Genomic DNA, 18428 nt, shown 5'->3' on the forward strand with positions numbered 1-18428 from the left:
ATCAAATGAAGCCTTGCAGTTTATGCTTGTAGCTTATGCCTGTGTCTCTTAGAATGCTAAAACTTGGGATGTTCCCTTTTGGAATGTTTGCACTTTGTTAGCAGACATTTAAGTTACAGAGCAAAGCCACTTGGCAACAGCCCCACCTATGCTCCTAGCAAAATTCAGCCTAAATTATAAGCCATCTGGGAAATCTAGCCCAGTCATGCTATCAGACAACTCAAATGTTAGGTGTCATCTGACCACAAACTCAAGAGAAACCTCAAGCAAGAACCATTCTGTTGAGACCAGTCAACTCACAGAACCATGAACCATGAGGAAAAAATGTTGTTAAGTGATTACATTTGGGATGGTTTGTTACTGCTCTGGACAGACTTCCCTTCAAAATTTATATGCTGAAATTCTGCCCTCGTACTTTAGAATGTAGTCAAATTAGAGACAGGGTTTTACAGAGACAGTTAAGTTAAAATGAGGTCAGTTGGGTAGGCCCTAATCCAATAGAACTGTCATTCTTATAAGAAGAGGGAATCTGGACACAGACATTCACAGAGTGAAGATAATATGAAGACTCAGGGAAAGACAGCATTGAAAGGCATACTTGAAAGTATGAGAAAAAAATATATATCAAGACTTCCGGGATGCATCTAAATTTATACTTGGGTAGAAAAGGCATATATACCAATACACAGAAGACATAGGTGAATAAAATAAAAATACTAAAAACGCAGAAGCAAAATGATAGAAATTATAAAGATAAAAGAAGAAAGATTTATTAGCCACATACACACACATTCAAATTTTAATTTAAGATATTCTCACAAATAAATTCTAGGCCCAGGTACATCACAAATAATTTCTTCCAAAGCTTTAATTAAAACATAATATATACCATACATGCATAAAAATAGTCCAGATATTTAGAGGAAATACTTCTCAAATTATTTTATGAAACCAGATTAATAATGATGCCCAAACCTCACAATCACATTGATAAGAAGGAAAATTCTAAGACAAATTGAAAAAAAAAAAAAAGACAACCTTATTCTTGAAAATGGGGCTTCGCAGGTGGTGCAGTGGTAGAGTCCGCCTGACTGAAGGAGACATAAAAGATGTAGGTTCTACAGCCACTATGGAAAACAGTGTGGAGATTCCTTAAAAGCTGGAAATAGATCTGCCATATGACCCAGCAATACCACTTCTAGGCATACACACTGAGGAAACCAGATCCGAAAGAGACACGTGCACCCCAATGTTCATCACAGCACTGTTTATAATAGCCAGGACATGGAAGCAACCTAGATGCCCATCAGCAGACGAATGGATGAGGAAGCTTGGTACATATACACCATGGAATATTACTCAGCCATTAAAAAGAATTCATTTGAATCAGTTCTAATGAGATGGGTGAAACTGGAGCCCATTATACAGAGCAAAGTAAGTCAGAAAGATAAAGACCATTACAGTATACTAACACATATATATGGAATTTAGAAAGATGGTAACGATAACCCTATATGCAAAAAAAGAAAAAGAGACTCAGATGTATAGAACAGACTTGTGGACTCTGTGGGAGGAGGCGAGGGTGGGATGTTTCAAGATAACAGCATGGAAACATGTATATTATCTAGGGTGAAACAGATCACCAGCCCAGGTTGGATGCATGAGACAAGTGCTCATGCCTGGTGCACTGGGAAGACCCAGAGGGATGGGGTGGAGAGGGAGGTGGGAGGGGGGACCGGGATGGGGAATACATGTAAATCCACGGCTAATTCATTTCAATGTACGACAAAAACCACTGCAATGTTGTAAAGTAATTATCCTCCAACTAATAAAAATAAATGGAAAAAAAAAAAAAAAAAGATGTGGGTTCGATCCCTAGATCAGGAAAATCCCCTGGAGGAGGAAATGGCAACCCACTTCAGTATTCTTGGGACTTCCCTTGTGGCTCAGCTGGTAAAGTATCCGCTTGCAATGCAGGAGATCTGGGTTGATCCCTGGGTTGGGAAGATCCCTAGAGAAGGGAAAGGCTACCCACTCCAGTATTCTGGTCTGGAGAATTCCACGGACTGTATAGTTCATAGGGTCACAAAAAGTCAGACAGGACTGAACGACTTTCACTTTCCAAGGACTCTACAAAAACACCTGCAACCTGTCAGAGTAATGAAGTATTATCTCCCTCTAGTGATAGCCTTTAGCAATCAATCATGTAAAGATAAAAATAGCTTCAGCTTGCCAGCAGGGAGCATAATTCTTTTGAAGCAACTTTGCAGCCTTGTGGGTTTTGCCTTTACAAACACCTGAATTTTATCTCCTTCTTGGAACACATTTCAACTCTTGCTCAAAGCAGTGTCTTCAGAACTGGAATTCTCAGACCCCAAAATAAAGCCTTTATTTCTTCGCAGTTCTACTGTGGTGAAGTTTCTTCTACATTGTATACATACTCTGAAGTAATCTACCAACTAACTATTAGAAATTAACATGAATGCAGTCACAGGATAGAAGATAAAAGCACAAGAATAAATAATTGCATTTCCTTCAAACCAGTAATAAACAAGTATATTATACTATACTATGCTATACTAAATATGAAAAACAGTTACCTAGGAATGAATCTATTGAAGGAGGTTTAAGACCTCCACGTTGGAAAAGAAAATTATGCAGCATTATTGGAGAAATACATGAAAATTTAAACAAATGAAGGAATCATACTTCACTGATTTATCAAGAGACTCAGTGTGGTAAGTAGAGAAATGCTCCCAAATTGAATCAAAGACATGCCAAACCAAATCTCAGCATTTTTTTTAATGGACATTGAATAGGTGATTTTAATCACCTAGAAATACAAAGTATTGTGCAAAATTCTCCAAGCCAGGCTTCAACAGTACGTGAACTGTGAACTTCCAGATGTTCAAGCTGAATTTGGAAAAGGCAGAGGAACCAGAGATCAAATTGCCAGCATCTGCTGGATCATAGAAAAAGCAAAGCATTCCAGAAAAATATCTACTTCTACTTTATTGACTATGCCAAAGCTTTTGACTGTGTGGATCACTACAAACTGTGGAAAATTCTGAAAGAGATGGGAGCACCAGACCACTTAACCTGCCTCTTGAGAAACCTATATGCAGATCAAGAATCAACAGTTAGAACTGGACATGGAACAACAGATTGGTTCCAAATAGGGAAAGGAGTACGTCAAGGCTGTTTATTGTCACCCTGCTTATTTAACTTATATGCAGAGTACATCATGAGAAACACTGGGCTGGAAGAAGCACAAGCTGGAATCAAGATTGCCGGGAGAAATATTAATAACCTCAGATATGCAGATGACACCACCCTTATGGCAGAAAGTGAAGAAGAACTAAGAGCCTCTTGATGAACATGAAAGAGGAGAGAGAAAAAGTTGGCTTAAAGCTCAACATTCAGAAAACTAAGATCATAGCATCCAATCCCATCACTTCATGGCAAAATAGATGGGGAAACTGTGGAAACAGTGTCAGACTTTATTTTTGGGGCTCCAAAATCAGCAGATGGTGACTGCAGTCATGAAATAAAAGACTATTGCTCCTTAGAAGAAAAGTTATGACCAATCTAGACAGCACAGTAAAAAGCAGAGACATAACTTTGCCGACAAAGGTCCGTCTAGTTAAGGCTATGGTTTTTCCAGTGGTCAAGTATGGATGTGAGAGTTGGACTATAAAGAAAGCTGAGTGCCAAAGAATTGATGCTTTTGAACTGTGGTGTTGGAGAAGACTCTTGAGAGTCCCTTGGACTGCAAGGAGATCCAACCAGTCCATCCTAAAGATCAGTCCTGGGTGTTCACTGGAAGGACTGATGCTGAAGCTGAAACTCCAATACTTGGCCACCTGATGAGAAGAACTGACTCATTGGAAAAACCCTGATGCTGGGAGGGATTGAGGGCAGGAGGAGAAGGGGACAACAGAGGATGAGATGGTTGGATGGCATCACCCACTCAAGGGACATGAGTTTGGGTGGACTCCAGAAGTTGGTGATGGACAGGGAAGCCTGGCGTGCTGCAGTCCATGGGGTCACAAAGAGTCGGATATGACTGAATGACTGAACTGAACTGAATCTCACAGATGGGCTTATGATGAATACTGATATAAATAGTCACAAAAAATATAGAGGAATTAACACAGCGTAATGTTGATACAGGGATGCTCAAGTAAACCAATGGAACAGAACACAGTGTAAAAATAGATCACATGTATAAAGTCTGCTGGTGTGTGGCTGTGGGGAAAAGACAGCCTTTAAATCAATGCTGTTTAGTCAATTAGTATCCATACCAAAAAAGATGAACTTGGATCCCAACTGTATACAAAAAGTATCTTCCCAGTTGAATTGTTGAGTTTATAATCTTTTATTAAAATAACACAAGAAATACCCTCATGACTTTGATTAGGCAAAGATTTCTTTAAAAGGACATTAAAAATTTATTTCACTCAAAGGATGCCATTACCAGAGTCAAAAGGAAAGTTACAGAGTTGAAGATACTTGTCATGACCAATGGCTTCCCACATTTGGAGTATGTAAAGAATATATAAAAAGCTCCTGCAAGTCAACAATAAAAAAGACAGACAACCTAGTGTAAAAACAGATAAAAGAACTGAAAACAGATTTGACAAAATTGCATAGTCATGCAAGAATACACAGAAGAACTGTACAAAAAAGATCTTCATGACCCAGATAATCATGATGGTGTGATCACTCACCTAGAGCCAGACAGCCTGGAATGTGAAGTCAAGTGGGCCTTAGAAAGCATCACTACGAACAAAGCTAGTGGAGGTGATGGAATTCCAGTTAAGCTATTTCAAATCCTGAAAGATGATGCTGTGAAAGTGCTGCACTCAACATGTCAGCAAATTTGGAAAACTCAGCAGCGGCCACAGGACTGGAAAAGGTCAGTTTTCATTCCAATCCCAAAGAAAGGCAGTGCCAAAGAATGTTCAAACTATCACACAATTGCACTCATCTCACATGTTAGTAAAGTAATGCTCAAAATTCTCCAAGCCAGGATTCAGCAATACGTGAACTATGAACTTCCAGATGTTCAAGCTGGTTTTAGAAAAGGCAGAGGAACCAGAAATCAAATTGCCAGCATCTGCTGGATCATCAAAAAAGCAAGAGAGTTCCAAAAAAAACATCTATTTCTGCTTTATTGACTATGCCAAAGCCTTTGACTGTGTGGATCACAATAAACTGTGGAAAATTATTAAAGAGATAGGAACACCAGACAATCTGACCTGCCTCTTGAGAAACCTATATGCAGGTCAGGAAGCAACAGTTAGAACTGGACATGGAACAACAGACCAGTTCCAAATAGGAAAAGGAGAAAGTCAAGGATGTATGTTGTCACCCTGCTTATTTGACTTATATGCAGAGTACATCATGAGAAACGCTGGGCTGGAAGAAGCACAAGCTGGAATCAAGATTTCCAGGAGAACTATCAATAACCTCAGATATGCAGATGATACCACCCTTATGGCAGTAAGTGAAGAGGAACTAAAAAGCCTCTTGATGAAAGTGAAAGAGGAGAGTGAAAAAGTTGGCTTAAAGCTCAACATTCAGAAAACTAAGATTATGGCATCTGGTCCCATCACTTCATGGGAAATAGATGGGGAAACGGTGGAAACAGTGTCAGACTTTATTTTTGGGGGCTCCAAAATCACTGCAGATGGTGACTGCAGCCATGAAATTAAAAGACGCTTACTCCTTGGTAGGAAAGTTATGACCAACCTAGATAGCATATTAAAAAGCAGAGACATTACTTTGCCAACAAAGTTCTGTCTAGTCAAGGCTATGGCTTTTCCAGTGGTCATTATGGATGTGAGAGTTGGACTGTGAAGAAAGCTGAGTGCTGAAAAATTGATGCTTTTGAACCGTGGTGTTGGAGAAGACTCTTGAGAGTCCCTTGGACTGCAAGGAGATCCAACCAGTCCATCCTAAAGGCGATCAGTCCTGGGTGTTCATTGCAAGGACTGATGCTGAAGCTGAAACTCCAATACTTATGGCCACTTCATGCGAAGAGTTGACTCATTGGAAAAGACCCTGATGCTGAGAGGGATTGGGGCAGGAGGAGAAGAGAATAAGATGGTTGGATGGCATCACCGACTCGATGGACATGGGTTTGAGTAAGCTCAGGGAGTTGGTGATGGACAGGGAGGCCTGGCGTGCTGCAGTCCATGGGGTCGCAAAGAGTCGGACTCGACTGAGTGACTGAACTGAACTGAACTGAATGGCTAATGAATAAAAGAAAATGTGTTCGATAATATTAGTCCTATGAATAAGGAAATTAAGATTACAATGAAATATCAACAGTTACACCACAGTAGACTGCTAGAAGAAGTTATGCATTTATGTAAATACTTTAAAAATTTATTAGAATGCTTAACATACTATGATTCATCATTTCTCTTTATACATGTACTCTACAGAATGTACAGTATTCATTTTTTCCAAAAGACAAGTAAAAGCATGTTCATAGAAATAGTAATCATATTAGCCTAAAGTGGAAAAAACATTTACTATAAAAAGAATAAATTTTAGTATATTCACACAATGGACTACTATAAAACCATACTGTACAATATGATAATTATTACCCACATGTGCCTACTTAAATTTAAGTCAGTTAAAACTAAGTAAATTTAGAGCTCAGTGCTTCAGTCACACTGACAGCATTTCAAATGCACAATAGCACATGTGGCCAGAGGCTACAGTGGACATCAGAGATACAGAACATTTCCATTATTTTAGAAAATCTGATTGGATAGCAGTGCAACAGAGCAATAAAAGTGAGTTTCTGCTTTATGCAACTATACGAATGACTCGTAAGCACGTCTCTGAGTAACGAAATACAGACACAAATAACTATGTGCTGTATCTTCCTGTTTCTGCATAAAGTTCAAAAACAGGACAAATTAGCCTATTCATTGCAGAAGTCAAGAGAGTGGTAATCTTAGGGATTAAGGACTTAGATAAGAAAGGAGGCAGAGGCAAAGTTTTTGGAATAGTTGAATTATCTGTTTCTTGAGCTGGACTCTGGTTACATAGATGTCTTCACTTTGTAAAAATCTATCAATCTATACTGGCAATTTAGCACAGTCTTCTGAAAATGTATTATGCGTCAATAAAATGTCTGTAAAAATAATAGCAATATTTCCTGCATATATCCATATACAAATTGTTTACAACTGCAGGATAGTTTTTTGATGATGAAATAATGAGCTAATGTTTTCTTTCCTTCAGGATCTTTTGTTTGCCTAGTTTTCAGGAGATGAATGCTACCAATGAGAAATCTGATTCAAAACATTTTTGAGTTCTCTCTCTTTTTTATATGACAAAAGGACTTTTTCTTCATTTTTAAATCCAATAATTTTACCACAGTATATCTCAATGTTGAGATATTAGATACTCCTTAAGAACTGACAGCAAGGCAAATTATGACCAACCAAGATATAACTGGATAACTTTTGATAAAAGATCTGGTTACTACCATCAAATGCCTTAAACTTCTTATGTTAAACTACTTAAAGTAATTAGCCTCCAACTAATAAAAATAAATGGAAAAAAAAAGAAAAAAAAGAAACTACTTAGATTTAAGTACTTAGATTTAACCACTTACATTAGCTGGTATACTTAATTAATTAACTAATTTATACTAGAACTAAGACTAATACTAAGCTGAGCATAAGGGTGGAAAAACAAAATGAAATAATAATATCGCTTGTCTCCCCATATATTAGCTATTGGGCAGCCATCAAGTTTTCCTTCTTTTGATCTTTAACCTGTTTACTTCTCCAATTTTTGTCAGTTGTATGTGTACACTGGATCTCCTTTTCCTATCTTCTAAATCTGTCTCTTTTCACTAATATATTTCTTACTCTTATTTTATATTCTCCATCCTTCCCCTTCTATGCCACAATTTTGTTGTTGCTCAGTAGCTAAGTCGCGTCCAACTCTCTGCGACCCTATGGACTGCAGCACGCCAGGCCTCCCTATCCTTCACCATCTCCTGGAGCTTGCACAAACTCATGTCCATTGAGATGGTGATGCCATCCAACCATCTCATCCTCTGTTGTCCCCTTCTCCTCCCGCCTTCAGTGTTTCCCAGAATCAGGGTCTTTTCCAATGAGTCAGTTCTTCCCATCAGGTGGTCAAATTATTGGAGCTTCAGCATCAGTCCTTCCAGTGAATAGTCAGGATTTCTTTTGACTGGTTTGATTTCCTTGCTGTCCAAGGGACTCAAGAATCTTCTTCAACCACAGTTCAAAAGCATCAATTCTTCGGCGCTCAGCTTTCTTTATAGTCCAACTCTCACATCCATACATGACTACTGGAAAAACCATAGCTCTGACTAAACGGACCTTTGTCAGCAAAGTGGTGTCTCTGCTTTTTAATACACTGTCTAGGTTGGTCGTAGTTTTTCTTCCAAGGGGCAAACATCTTTTAATTTCATAGCTATGGTCACTGTCCACAGTGATTTTGGAGCCCAAGAAAATAAAATCTATCACTGCCTCCATGTTTCCCCCTTCTACTTGCCATGAAGTGATGGACTGGGTAATGTGATTTTAGTTTTTTTAATGTTGAGTTTTAAACCAGCTTTTGCACTCTCCTCTTTTACCCTCATCAAGAGGCTTTTTAGTTCCTCTTCACTTTCTGTCATTAGAGTGGTATCATGTGCATATCTGAGATTGTTGATATTTTTCCTGGTAATCTTGATTCCAGCTTGTGAGTCATACAGCCAAGCATGTCACACAATGTACTCTGCAAGGAAGTTAAATTAGCAGGGTAACAGTATACAGCCTTGACATACTCCTTTCCCAATTTTGAACTGATCCATTGTTCCACATCCCATTCTAATTGTTGCTTCTTGTCCTGCATACAGGTTTCTCAGGAGACATGTAAGGTGGTATGGCATTCCCATCTTTCTAAGAATTTTCCACAGTTTGTGGTGATCCACACAGTCAAAGGCTTTAGCACAGTAAATGAAGCAGATTTTTTTTTTAATTCCCCTGCTTTTTCTATGATCCAAAGGATATTGGTAATTAGATTTCTGGTTCCTCAGTTCAGTCACTCAGTCATGTATGACTCTTTGCAACCCCATGGACTGCAGCACACTAGGCCTCCCTGCCCATCACCAACTCCCAGAGCTAACTCACACCCATGTCCATCGAGTCGGTGATGCCATCCAGCCATCTCGTCCTCTGTGGCCCCTTCTCCTCCTGCCCCCAATCCCTCCCAGCATCAGGGGCTTTCCCGGTGTGTCAGCTCTCGGCATCCTCTGCCTTTTCTAAATCCAGCGTGTATATCTGGAAGTTCTTGGTTCATGTACTATTGAAATCTAGTTTGAAGGACTTAGAGAATTATCTTGCTTCATGAGCACAACTGTATCATAGTTGGACTGTTCTTTGGCATTGCCTTTCTTTTGGGATTGGAATGAAAACTGACATTTTCTAGTCCTGTGACCACTGCTCAGTTTTCCAAATTTGCTGATATATTGAGTGCAGAACTTCTACAGCATCATCTTTTAAGATTTGAAATAGCTGGAATTCTATCACCTCCACTAGCTTTGTTTGCAGTAATGCTTCCTAAGGCCCACTTGACTTCACATTCCAAGATGTCTGGCTCTGGGTGAGTGACCACACCATCGTGGTTATTTGGGTCATTAAGACCTTTTTTTTTTTTTTTTTACTGTTCTTCTGTGTATTCTTGCCACCTCTTCTTAATATCTTTTGCTTCTAATAGGTCCATATTGTTTCTGTCCTTTATTGTGCCCATCTTTGCATGAAATGCTCCCTTGGTATTTCCAATTTTCTTGAAGAGATCTCTAGTCTTTCCCATTCAATTGTTTTCTTCTATTTCTCTGCACTGTTCACTTAAGAAGACTTTTTTATTTCTCCCTGCTGTTCTCTGGAACTCTGCATTCAGTTAACATACAGTTACGCTTATATTTTTACTGGATTCATGGTAACACTGTTCTCAAGCATTTTCACTGTCTACAGTAAAGTAATGCTTAATAACTTTCATTTATTTCACTATAATTATTTGGTATGTAGGAAAGAACTCTTCCTTTTTTTTCCATTTTTACCTAACTATATTTGAATGAAATGCATTTTCTTAAACTAGAGTCAGATAGTTATGGGAATGGAACATGCAATCGGTTTCCAAGCTTCAAAACTGAAGAGATCTTCTCTGATCTCTTTAATATAGTCCTTATATTTTAATATAGGGTTTTAAAATAGGTTTTAATATACTCCCTATGTGTGTTTATACCTTCTCCGCCCCTGTAAACCTGGCCTGCTTGAAAAGAAATTCTATTGCCAGCTCTGAGTTTCTGAGATCTCTTCATGTTTCTTCCTTTCCAAGGTTATGTATTCATTTATAGAAGGTACATTTTGCTGGCACTTTTTTAGATCTGCTGTCTGGACCTCCTAGTCATTTTGCAAAGCTTTTCTCCCATTCTTTCTGAAAATAATCTGCCCTAACTTATCTACCTAGGTCTTACTCTCAGAACTTTCATCTTAAGGTCTCACCTTCTAAGAAAACAGTAATACATACTGGAGATATTTGAGATCTGTCAATTCTAAGACCCTCTCAACATTTGCTATATCTTTTTGTGATATCTTTGTGATAACATTTGTGATTTCTTTGTGAATCTACAATCTGGTTCCTTGTTCTACTTCAATTTGGTAATATTTATATGCAATTACAGCTCTTTTTTTGGTCTCATAACTGTACTAAAACAACATTGTAAGTGTGCTCATGTGTGTTTGTGTGTTCATATTTATGTGTTTTATTCTTCTTATTGTTTTGTATAGTTACCAGGAGAAGTGAGAAGATTCAGAACCAGACTTCTAGAAAATTACAATCATCTTTCTCATCTCACTGCTGAGAATATTTGCTCAGAAGTTTCACATGAACTTTAAATAAGGCATGATCAATACTTTAATCATTATCTTCAACCCGAGCTTTCTCTTCTTGAATTTCTTGTCTCAGTTAATGGATTATCATTCACTTAGTTCCCAGACTAGATATCTGGACATAGTACTACATTTTTCCACATTTTATACCAGGAACATCAAATTAATAACCTTGCCCTTTTATCCAAACTAAATATTTCTCAATTATAATCTATTCTTTCTCTCTTTAAGTAGAGATAAATTCTGAAATGGTTTCCTAAGTTCTTTTCTTTGTTTCCAGTTTTGCCTCATCAGCTCCAGCACCCAGACTATCTTCAAAGTAATTTATCTAAAACACATATTTAATAACTTTTACTTCTGAAGTCTGCTCTCTTCAATGGCTTTCCAGTGTACACAGAATAACATCATTCATGTTAACATGGCAAAGAAAGCCTTCCATGACCAGGCCCGTATCAAGCTCAAATCTCCCTGTCCAATTCACAAGCATGGTACTCTTGTAACAAACTCCTTGCCAATTTGGTTAACACACTTTTACCACTACATTCCCTACCCATTTTTCCTGTTAAGAACTGTCCCCTGTTTGCTTGCATTGTGAGAAATCACTTATCTTTATGACTCAGTTCAAGTGCCACATTGTCTACAAGCATTTCCAAATCATCCTAGATAAAAATGACCATTTTTTCCTCCTTAGTTCCCAGGGCAACCCGTACAAGCTTTAATCAAGGCCTTCTAAGTACTCACTGCAATCCTTTTTATGTGTGTTTCTCCCCCTATTAAACTCTAAGCAATTTGAAGACAGGTCCATACAAGGTCTTTGTAGTTACAGTACCAGATAAAGGTAAATAAACTAAAGCCCACCTCATTGTATAGATATGTTCAAGTTTTGTCACCCATCTAAACTGCAAGTTCATTGAAGACAGAGACCATATATGCCCAATTTAGATTTTTCATTGGTATATATTTATTCATGTTTTCTATATCTATTTTTCTAGCAGACAACAAATTGCTTCTCACGACCTAAGGATTTATGCTAGCCTTTTGAAAAAAATAATTTGAAAATAATGACCAATTATTCTGTTACTATGATAAAAATGTAAAATATACTTCATATATTCAGGAAGAACAAATGAATAACAAATGTTAGTTTAATTTAGAATAATAATCAACGTATGCATTAAAATTCCAAAATTCTAGAAGCTATTATTATATTGATGACACTGATGATTTCTCATAGTCAAACTGGCTAATATAGAAGTAAATAGCCAATAAATATCTATAACCAATGAATGAATATTGAAATAATGTGTTAAAATTAAGATTTTTCTTATATCTATGAACTTTCTAGGTGTGTTAAATTAACATTTAGTTTTAAATTAAACTAAATGTGTTTTCTACATATCTTCTGCAAACAAATTAGAGGATTAAGCACATAACAAGAATTTTGAAAATATAACAATTTTCCCCTCGAGCAGTTGCTACCTTGAAACAAAGCTTAAATTATTTACTGCAATATTCTAAAAGCTTCCTAAAATTGTCTTTCACATGTATTAAATGAATAATGATTATGAATAGCATATACACACCGAAGAATGGTCAGGATGCTTGGTACATCAGCAAAAGCAGAAAATACAATTGTAGAAAAGATAAAAGCAATGAACAAAGGTAATTTATAACACTTTGAATCACATGTCCCACTTGTAGCATCAATAAAATCACCTTGATCATCTGAGGTTGTTAATCCTTCTTTAATGCAAGAACAATTGTAGTATGTCTATGAAAATGAAGATAGGAAACAATCTTTAGAAATATAATCATAAGGCAAAAGTTCTTATAGTCATAAAATAAAAATTAAATCCTTAACTGTAGGGAGACTAGGCAGTTTTATTAGTAAATATTTTTTGCTATGTTGCTGATATTTGTTGTTTTAGTCACTAACATGTCCAATTCTTTTGTGACCCCATGGTCTGTAGCCTACCAGGCTCTTCTGTCCATGGGATTTCCCAGGCAAGAATACTGGAGTGGGTTGCCATTTCCTCCTCTAGGGGATCTTCCTGACCCAGGGATTGAACCCACATCTTCTGCATTGCAGACAGATTCTTAAAACTGCTGAGCCACTGGGAAAGCCCAATTAGTAAATATACTGACATTAAATCTTCTGTTGTTAATTTATAAATGAAGCACTAATGATAAATATCAAGGCATTTTACCTAACAAAGAATTTTGCACATGTGTATATATAATTATAGCTACTTAGGAACTATTCTATTAATTTAAGAAATTTCACTAAAAAATATTTATATTTAATTGTACAATAACTGAGAGAGATGTGGGTTGAGAACGAATAAGGAAAATATAATGAAAAAATGGAATTTTAGGTGGGATTTGAAATATGGAGTTACTCAACTACAGACAGTTTTAGAACTGTGCTGAAAAGACAAGACTTTACTCTATATGTGATGATGACAGGGCTGTTATCTATTAGGCAGAGGAGGCCCAGTGTGCCTAGGGCCCACAATACTTTCAGGACCAAAATAGAGGTTTTAATTTTAGTGTCTTTTAAAATCAGAGAAAAAATAAACATCTTAATAAAGGAATATATTATAATGTATCAAGACTAGATCATATTTGTCTTTACACCATTGCAGTTGAACATTAAATCAAACTCTCTCTCTCTTTCTCTTTCTTTTGTTTTAAGTGAAGGAAGAGGTTTACAAACGCAAGAGTGCCTAAAGTCAATATAAGTCATAAAGTAGTCCCTAATAAGAACCGATACAAACTTTGGGTTGTTATTTTAGTACTGGTAACTCAAGGAAGATGAATAGGTGACAATTTCTAAGAAGAGCTAAACAGAGCCGGAGATACAAAAACTAGTAAGCAATTTGCTAATATATTGAAAAGATTCTAAATTAAATAATCTTGCTGTTCTGTTGCTAAGTCACATCCAATTTTTGTGACCCTATGTACTGCAGCACACCAGGCTTCCCTGTCCTTCACTGTCTCCCTGAGTTTGCTCATACTAATAGTAATAATTTTTAAAAATTCAGTAGAAATATTAAGCTAAATTACTAGTGAAAGACTAAGGGGAAATAAAGATGACTTGATTCTCAGTGATTCAGAAAATGATGGTATAAAAGTCATATCAGTTGTTTAGGGAAGCTGCTTAGTGGTTGCTGGATATGTTAAACAAAAATAGAACTATCCAAATAGCAAATCATTCTTTCCACTGAATTTTTTTTTATAATGCCCTTGTACCAAACATCATTCTAGGTGTTATGAAAACAGAGCAAACATACAACAGAAATCCCTGCCCTCATGTAGAAAATTTACTTGCATAAGTGATTTTTTTAAATAAAAAGAAGCTTTATGGAGCATATGGTGATGAATACTATGGATAAAAAAAATAAAGTAAGGAAAAATCAGAGAGATGATAGAGGTGAGTTTTGTCTGGTCAGGTAATGCCACAATGATACAGTGATATTTAAGCAGAGATTTGAAGAAGGTAAGGAAGTGAGCCATTGTGGCTATCTGAAAGAAGTATATTCCAGGTAGGAAAAACAAAATAGAAATTAAAAAGGCTTGAGACTTGAGCTTGCTTAACAAGTTCAAAGAAAAGCAAGGTGAAAAATTTGGTTGCATCAGAGTGGACATAAAGAAAACTAAGATAAAACAAGATCAGAGTAATGAGGTAAGGATTTATAGAGAAACTGGTAGGTAATTGCAAGAGCAATTAAGAACTTTGGTTTATATTCCCATTAGAGGGGTATATGTATAAGTGATACATTTTAAAAGACCACTTTAGAAGCTGTATTGATACTACTGAACTGTGAAAGCAGAGAAAAGTTAAAAGGCTATTGAAATAAGATGCAAGTCAGTGGTGATTGGGGCCCGGGTATCAAAGAAAATGATGAAGATAATCAGATCCAGCATGTATTTTAAAAGTAGATTTGAAGGGTCCTAGGGTAGGAATGGTTACCAGAAGGGGAAAGTCATATGGAGAAGGTGCCCCTGAAAGAAACTAAGATTTGCAGGCAAGGCAGGTCAGTCCAAGGCACAGAGAGGGAACCGGGAAAATAAACACAATGACTTTACTTTCTCCTGCCCCATCTTTCTGATCTTCTATGAGGACTTCTTACCAGCATATAATCCAGTCGGAAGCTAGAGGGCAAAGGAACGCTCATCCTATGGTCCGCTCTTCTGGAACAATGAGTAGGGTAGAGAAGGCAGAAAGTAGATATCTAGCCCAACAAATAATTGCAGGCCATAGAACCTAAGCTGACTAACAGGAAGAGTGAAAATATGAAGAAAGTTTAGTGAACAGATGATAGAATTACAAGATATTAGGCTCTGTGGGGTTATATCCAAAGAGATATAACCAAAATGGCAGAAGTTAAATCAAAAATGAAACATTAAAAAATATTCAATCCAAATAATAAAAGAGGAAGACAGATCTAACTCTACAATATCAACGGTTACAATTAATGTCAGTTGTCTAAAAATGCCAATTGAAAGATAGACATTAACAGAAATGAGGGAAAAAGCAAAAGCATATTATCCACGGGCTACAGGAGACACTTTAAACAGAAAGACACAACCATTGGAAAATAAAATGATGGAAACAAGATGCACCATGAAAGCAGCAAGAAAATCTACAGCGACTGTTTAATATACAAAATATACCTCAAGAAAAACAGTATTATCAGAGTTGGAAAGGAACATTTTGTAAAGATAAAAGAAACAGTTCATCAAGAAGCTGTGACAATTATTAATGTTATGCACACAATGAGAGAGTTTGAAAATGCATGAAGCCAAAATAAACAGAGAAATAGATGACTGTATAATTAAGTTGATATATTTTTATATATAATGTTTAAGATTTCATATATCATTACAAAGTATGCAAAACAACAAGAATAACTGGCTTAAAACTAGAAGAACAAACATAAGTAGACTACTACAAATAGTAGACTTGAAAACAAGAACTTTAAGACAGTAATTATTAATATTTTCCAGAAAATAGAAGGCAAATGGATAAAATATCTCAAAGAATGTACAATTTCCCCAGTGGTTTGGATTCTACAAAAACACAGTGTTAGAACTGAAAAATACAATGAGTAAACTTATCACCTCAGTTAATGGGTTTAACAGCAAAGCAGGCATAGCAGAAACAGAAATAGCACCTGGAAGACAGGCCAATAGAAAATATCTAAACAGATGAAAGGAGATGGAAAATAGAGAAAAAAGGCAAAACAAAGGATGGGACACAGTAGAAAAGTCTATTTGTAGTCTATTAGGCAGAATTCTAAAATGGCACCTAAGAATCCCACCCCTCTAATTTATAAACCTGCATAACCCCTAGGTTGATGGAAACCAGTAAATTTTAATCCTCTTACTAAGTTTATGTTACACAGCACTGCTAAGAGGTGGTAAACCTCACCCAATCAGGTAGTATATATAAGAAACTGGGCCTTTCCTGAACTCAGAGATTCAGAGCATGTGTCATAGGGAGATTCCCTTGCTGGCTTTGAAGATGGAAGGAGTCATGTAGCAAAGAGGGGGTGGCCTCTGAGACCTAAAATCGGCCCTTAGCAGACAGCTAACAAGCAAAAGGAGGCTTCATTTTTTACAGTCCAAAGGAGCTAAATTTGGCCCATAATCTGAATGAGCTTGGAAGTAGATTTTTTCCCCAGAGCCTCCAGAAAGGAATATATTTCAGCAAATACCCTAATTTCAATCTGTGAGACTCTGAGCAGAGGACTGAGCGATGCCATATCTGGACTTCTGACCTGTCAGCTAACAAATGAGTATTATTTAAACACACTAAGGCTGTAATAATGGGTTATGCAGCAATATTAAGCTAATATATAGTGCTTCCCCTCCAATAGAAGAGGAGAAAGTGAGGGAGAAACAATTACCAAGAATTTTCCAACTGATAGACATAAATCCAAAAACTAAAGATGCTCTGTGAAACCCTAGCACAATAAATATAACGAAAACCACACCCAAGCAAATCAAAGTAAAATTCTTGAAAATCAAAAACAAAGAGAAAATTCTAAAAGCAGCTAAGCAGCCAGAGACATAAGATGATATAATGTCATCTTTCAAATGCAGGGGTGGGGCAGAGAGCAGGGACAGATCATTGCCAATATAGAATTCCATGCCAAATGAAAACAGTTTTTCTTTTCAGAAATGGAAGGTAAAATATGGTTCTTCAGGAAGAAAGAATATAATCTCATATGAAAACATGAAAATGCAAGGAAATGGGTAAATATAAATGCACATTGACTGTACAAAACAACAACAAAAAGGGTGTGGTGTGTGCTGCATCTGACTCTTTGTGACCCCATGGACTGTAGCCCACCAGGCTACATGGCTCTGTCCATGGGGATTCTCCAGGCAAGAATACTGGAGGTGGTTGCCATTTCCTCCTCCAGGGGATCTTCCCAACCCCAGGGATCAAACCCAGGTCTCCTGCATTGCAGGTGGATCCTTAACCATCTGAGTCACCAGGAAAGCCCATAATTTACATAGTTTATCAAAATTACATACGTCTGCAAGAATACTGGAATATGTCACCCAAGAATACTGGAATGGGTAGCCTATCCCTTCTCCAGGGGATTTTCCTGGCCCTTCAAACTGGGGTTTCCTGCATTGCAGGTGAATTCTTCACCAGCTGAAACCCAACAAAGAGGATATGTGTCCTTAAAATATATGGGGAAATAAAATATATATGACAGAAATAACACAGAGGAGGCAATCAGTAAATGAAATTAAATATCCTAGGGGTGTTTCAACTGGAAGAGGCCCTAAGCCTGGCTTCCTGTAATCCTTAACACTTTGGACAATACTGATTCCCTTCTCTATAGATAATTAGAACAAGGCTCCTGTTGAACAAGAGCAGTCTCAAGAAGAAGCCCCCTGAAACTCCTATTTTATGATGAAAGCCATATCAACTGCTGAAAAGAACTAATCCCAGTGAAAAGATCATGAAGAAAAGCTAGAGATTTCATTCACATCTATGTAAGGATATATGAAGGTTGGTTTTTTCCATTGGTCATGTATGAATGTGAGAGTTGGACTGTGAAGAAAGCTGAGTGCCACAGAATTGATGCTTTTGAACAGTAGTGTTGAAGACTCTTGAGAGTCCGGTGGACAGCAAGGAGATCCAACCAGTTCATCCTAAAGGAGATCAGTCCTGGGTGTTCATTGAAAGGACTGATGCTGAAGCTGAAACTCTAATACTTTGGCCACCTCATGCGAAGAATTGACTCAGTGGAAAAGACCCTGATGCTGGGAAAGATTGAAGGCAGGAGGAGAACGGGACGACAGAGGATGAGATGGTTGGATGGCATCACCGACTTGATGGACATGAGTTTGGATAAACTCCGGGAGTTATTGATGGACAGGGAGGCCTGGTGTGCTGCGATTCATGGGGTCGCAAAGAGCCAGACACGACTGAGCGACTGAACTGAACTGATAGCATAGATAATA

At 37.3% G+C, this 18428-nt stretch overlaps 1 protein-coding gene across 1 annotated transcript in view; it reads right to left on the bottom strand.

Annotated features, from left to right (window-relative positions):
* The window catches only part of SLCO6A1 (solute carrier organic anion transporter family member 6A1), a 108338-nt gene that overhangs the window by 15041 nt on the left and 74869 nt on the right, over window positions 1–18428 (bottom strand). Inside the window, exon 10 of the mRNA XM_020890443.2 lies at window positions 12524–12711. Within this exon, the coding sequence (XP_020746102.2) occupies window positions 12524–12711 (188 nt within the window). The remainder of the gene's footprint in view (window positions 1–12523; window positions 12712–18428) is intronic.

Source organism: Odocoileus virginianus, chromosome 3 (assembly GCF_023699985.2).
Source record: "Odocoileus virginianus isolate 20LAN1187 ecotype Illinois chromosome 3, Ovbor_1.2, whole genome shotgun sequence".
Classification (NCBI taxonomy): domain Eukaryota; kingdom Metazoa; phylum Chordata; class Mammalia; order Artiodactyla; family Cervidae; genus Odocoileus; species Odocoileus virginianus.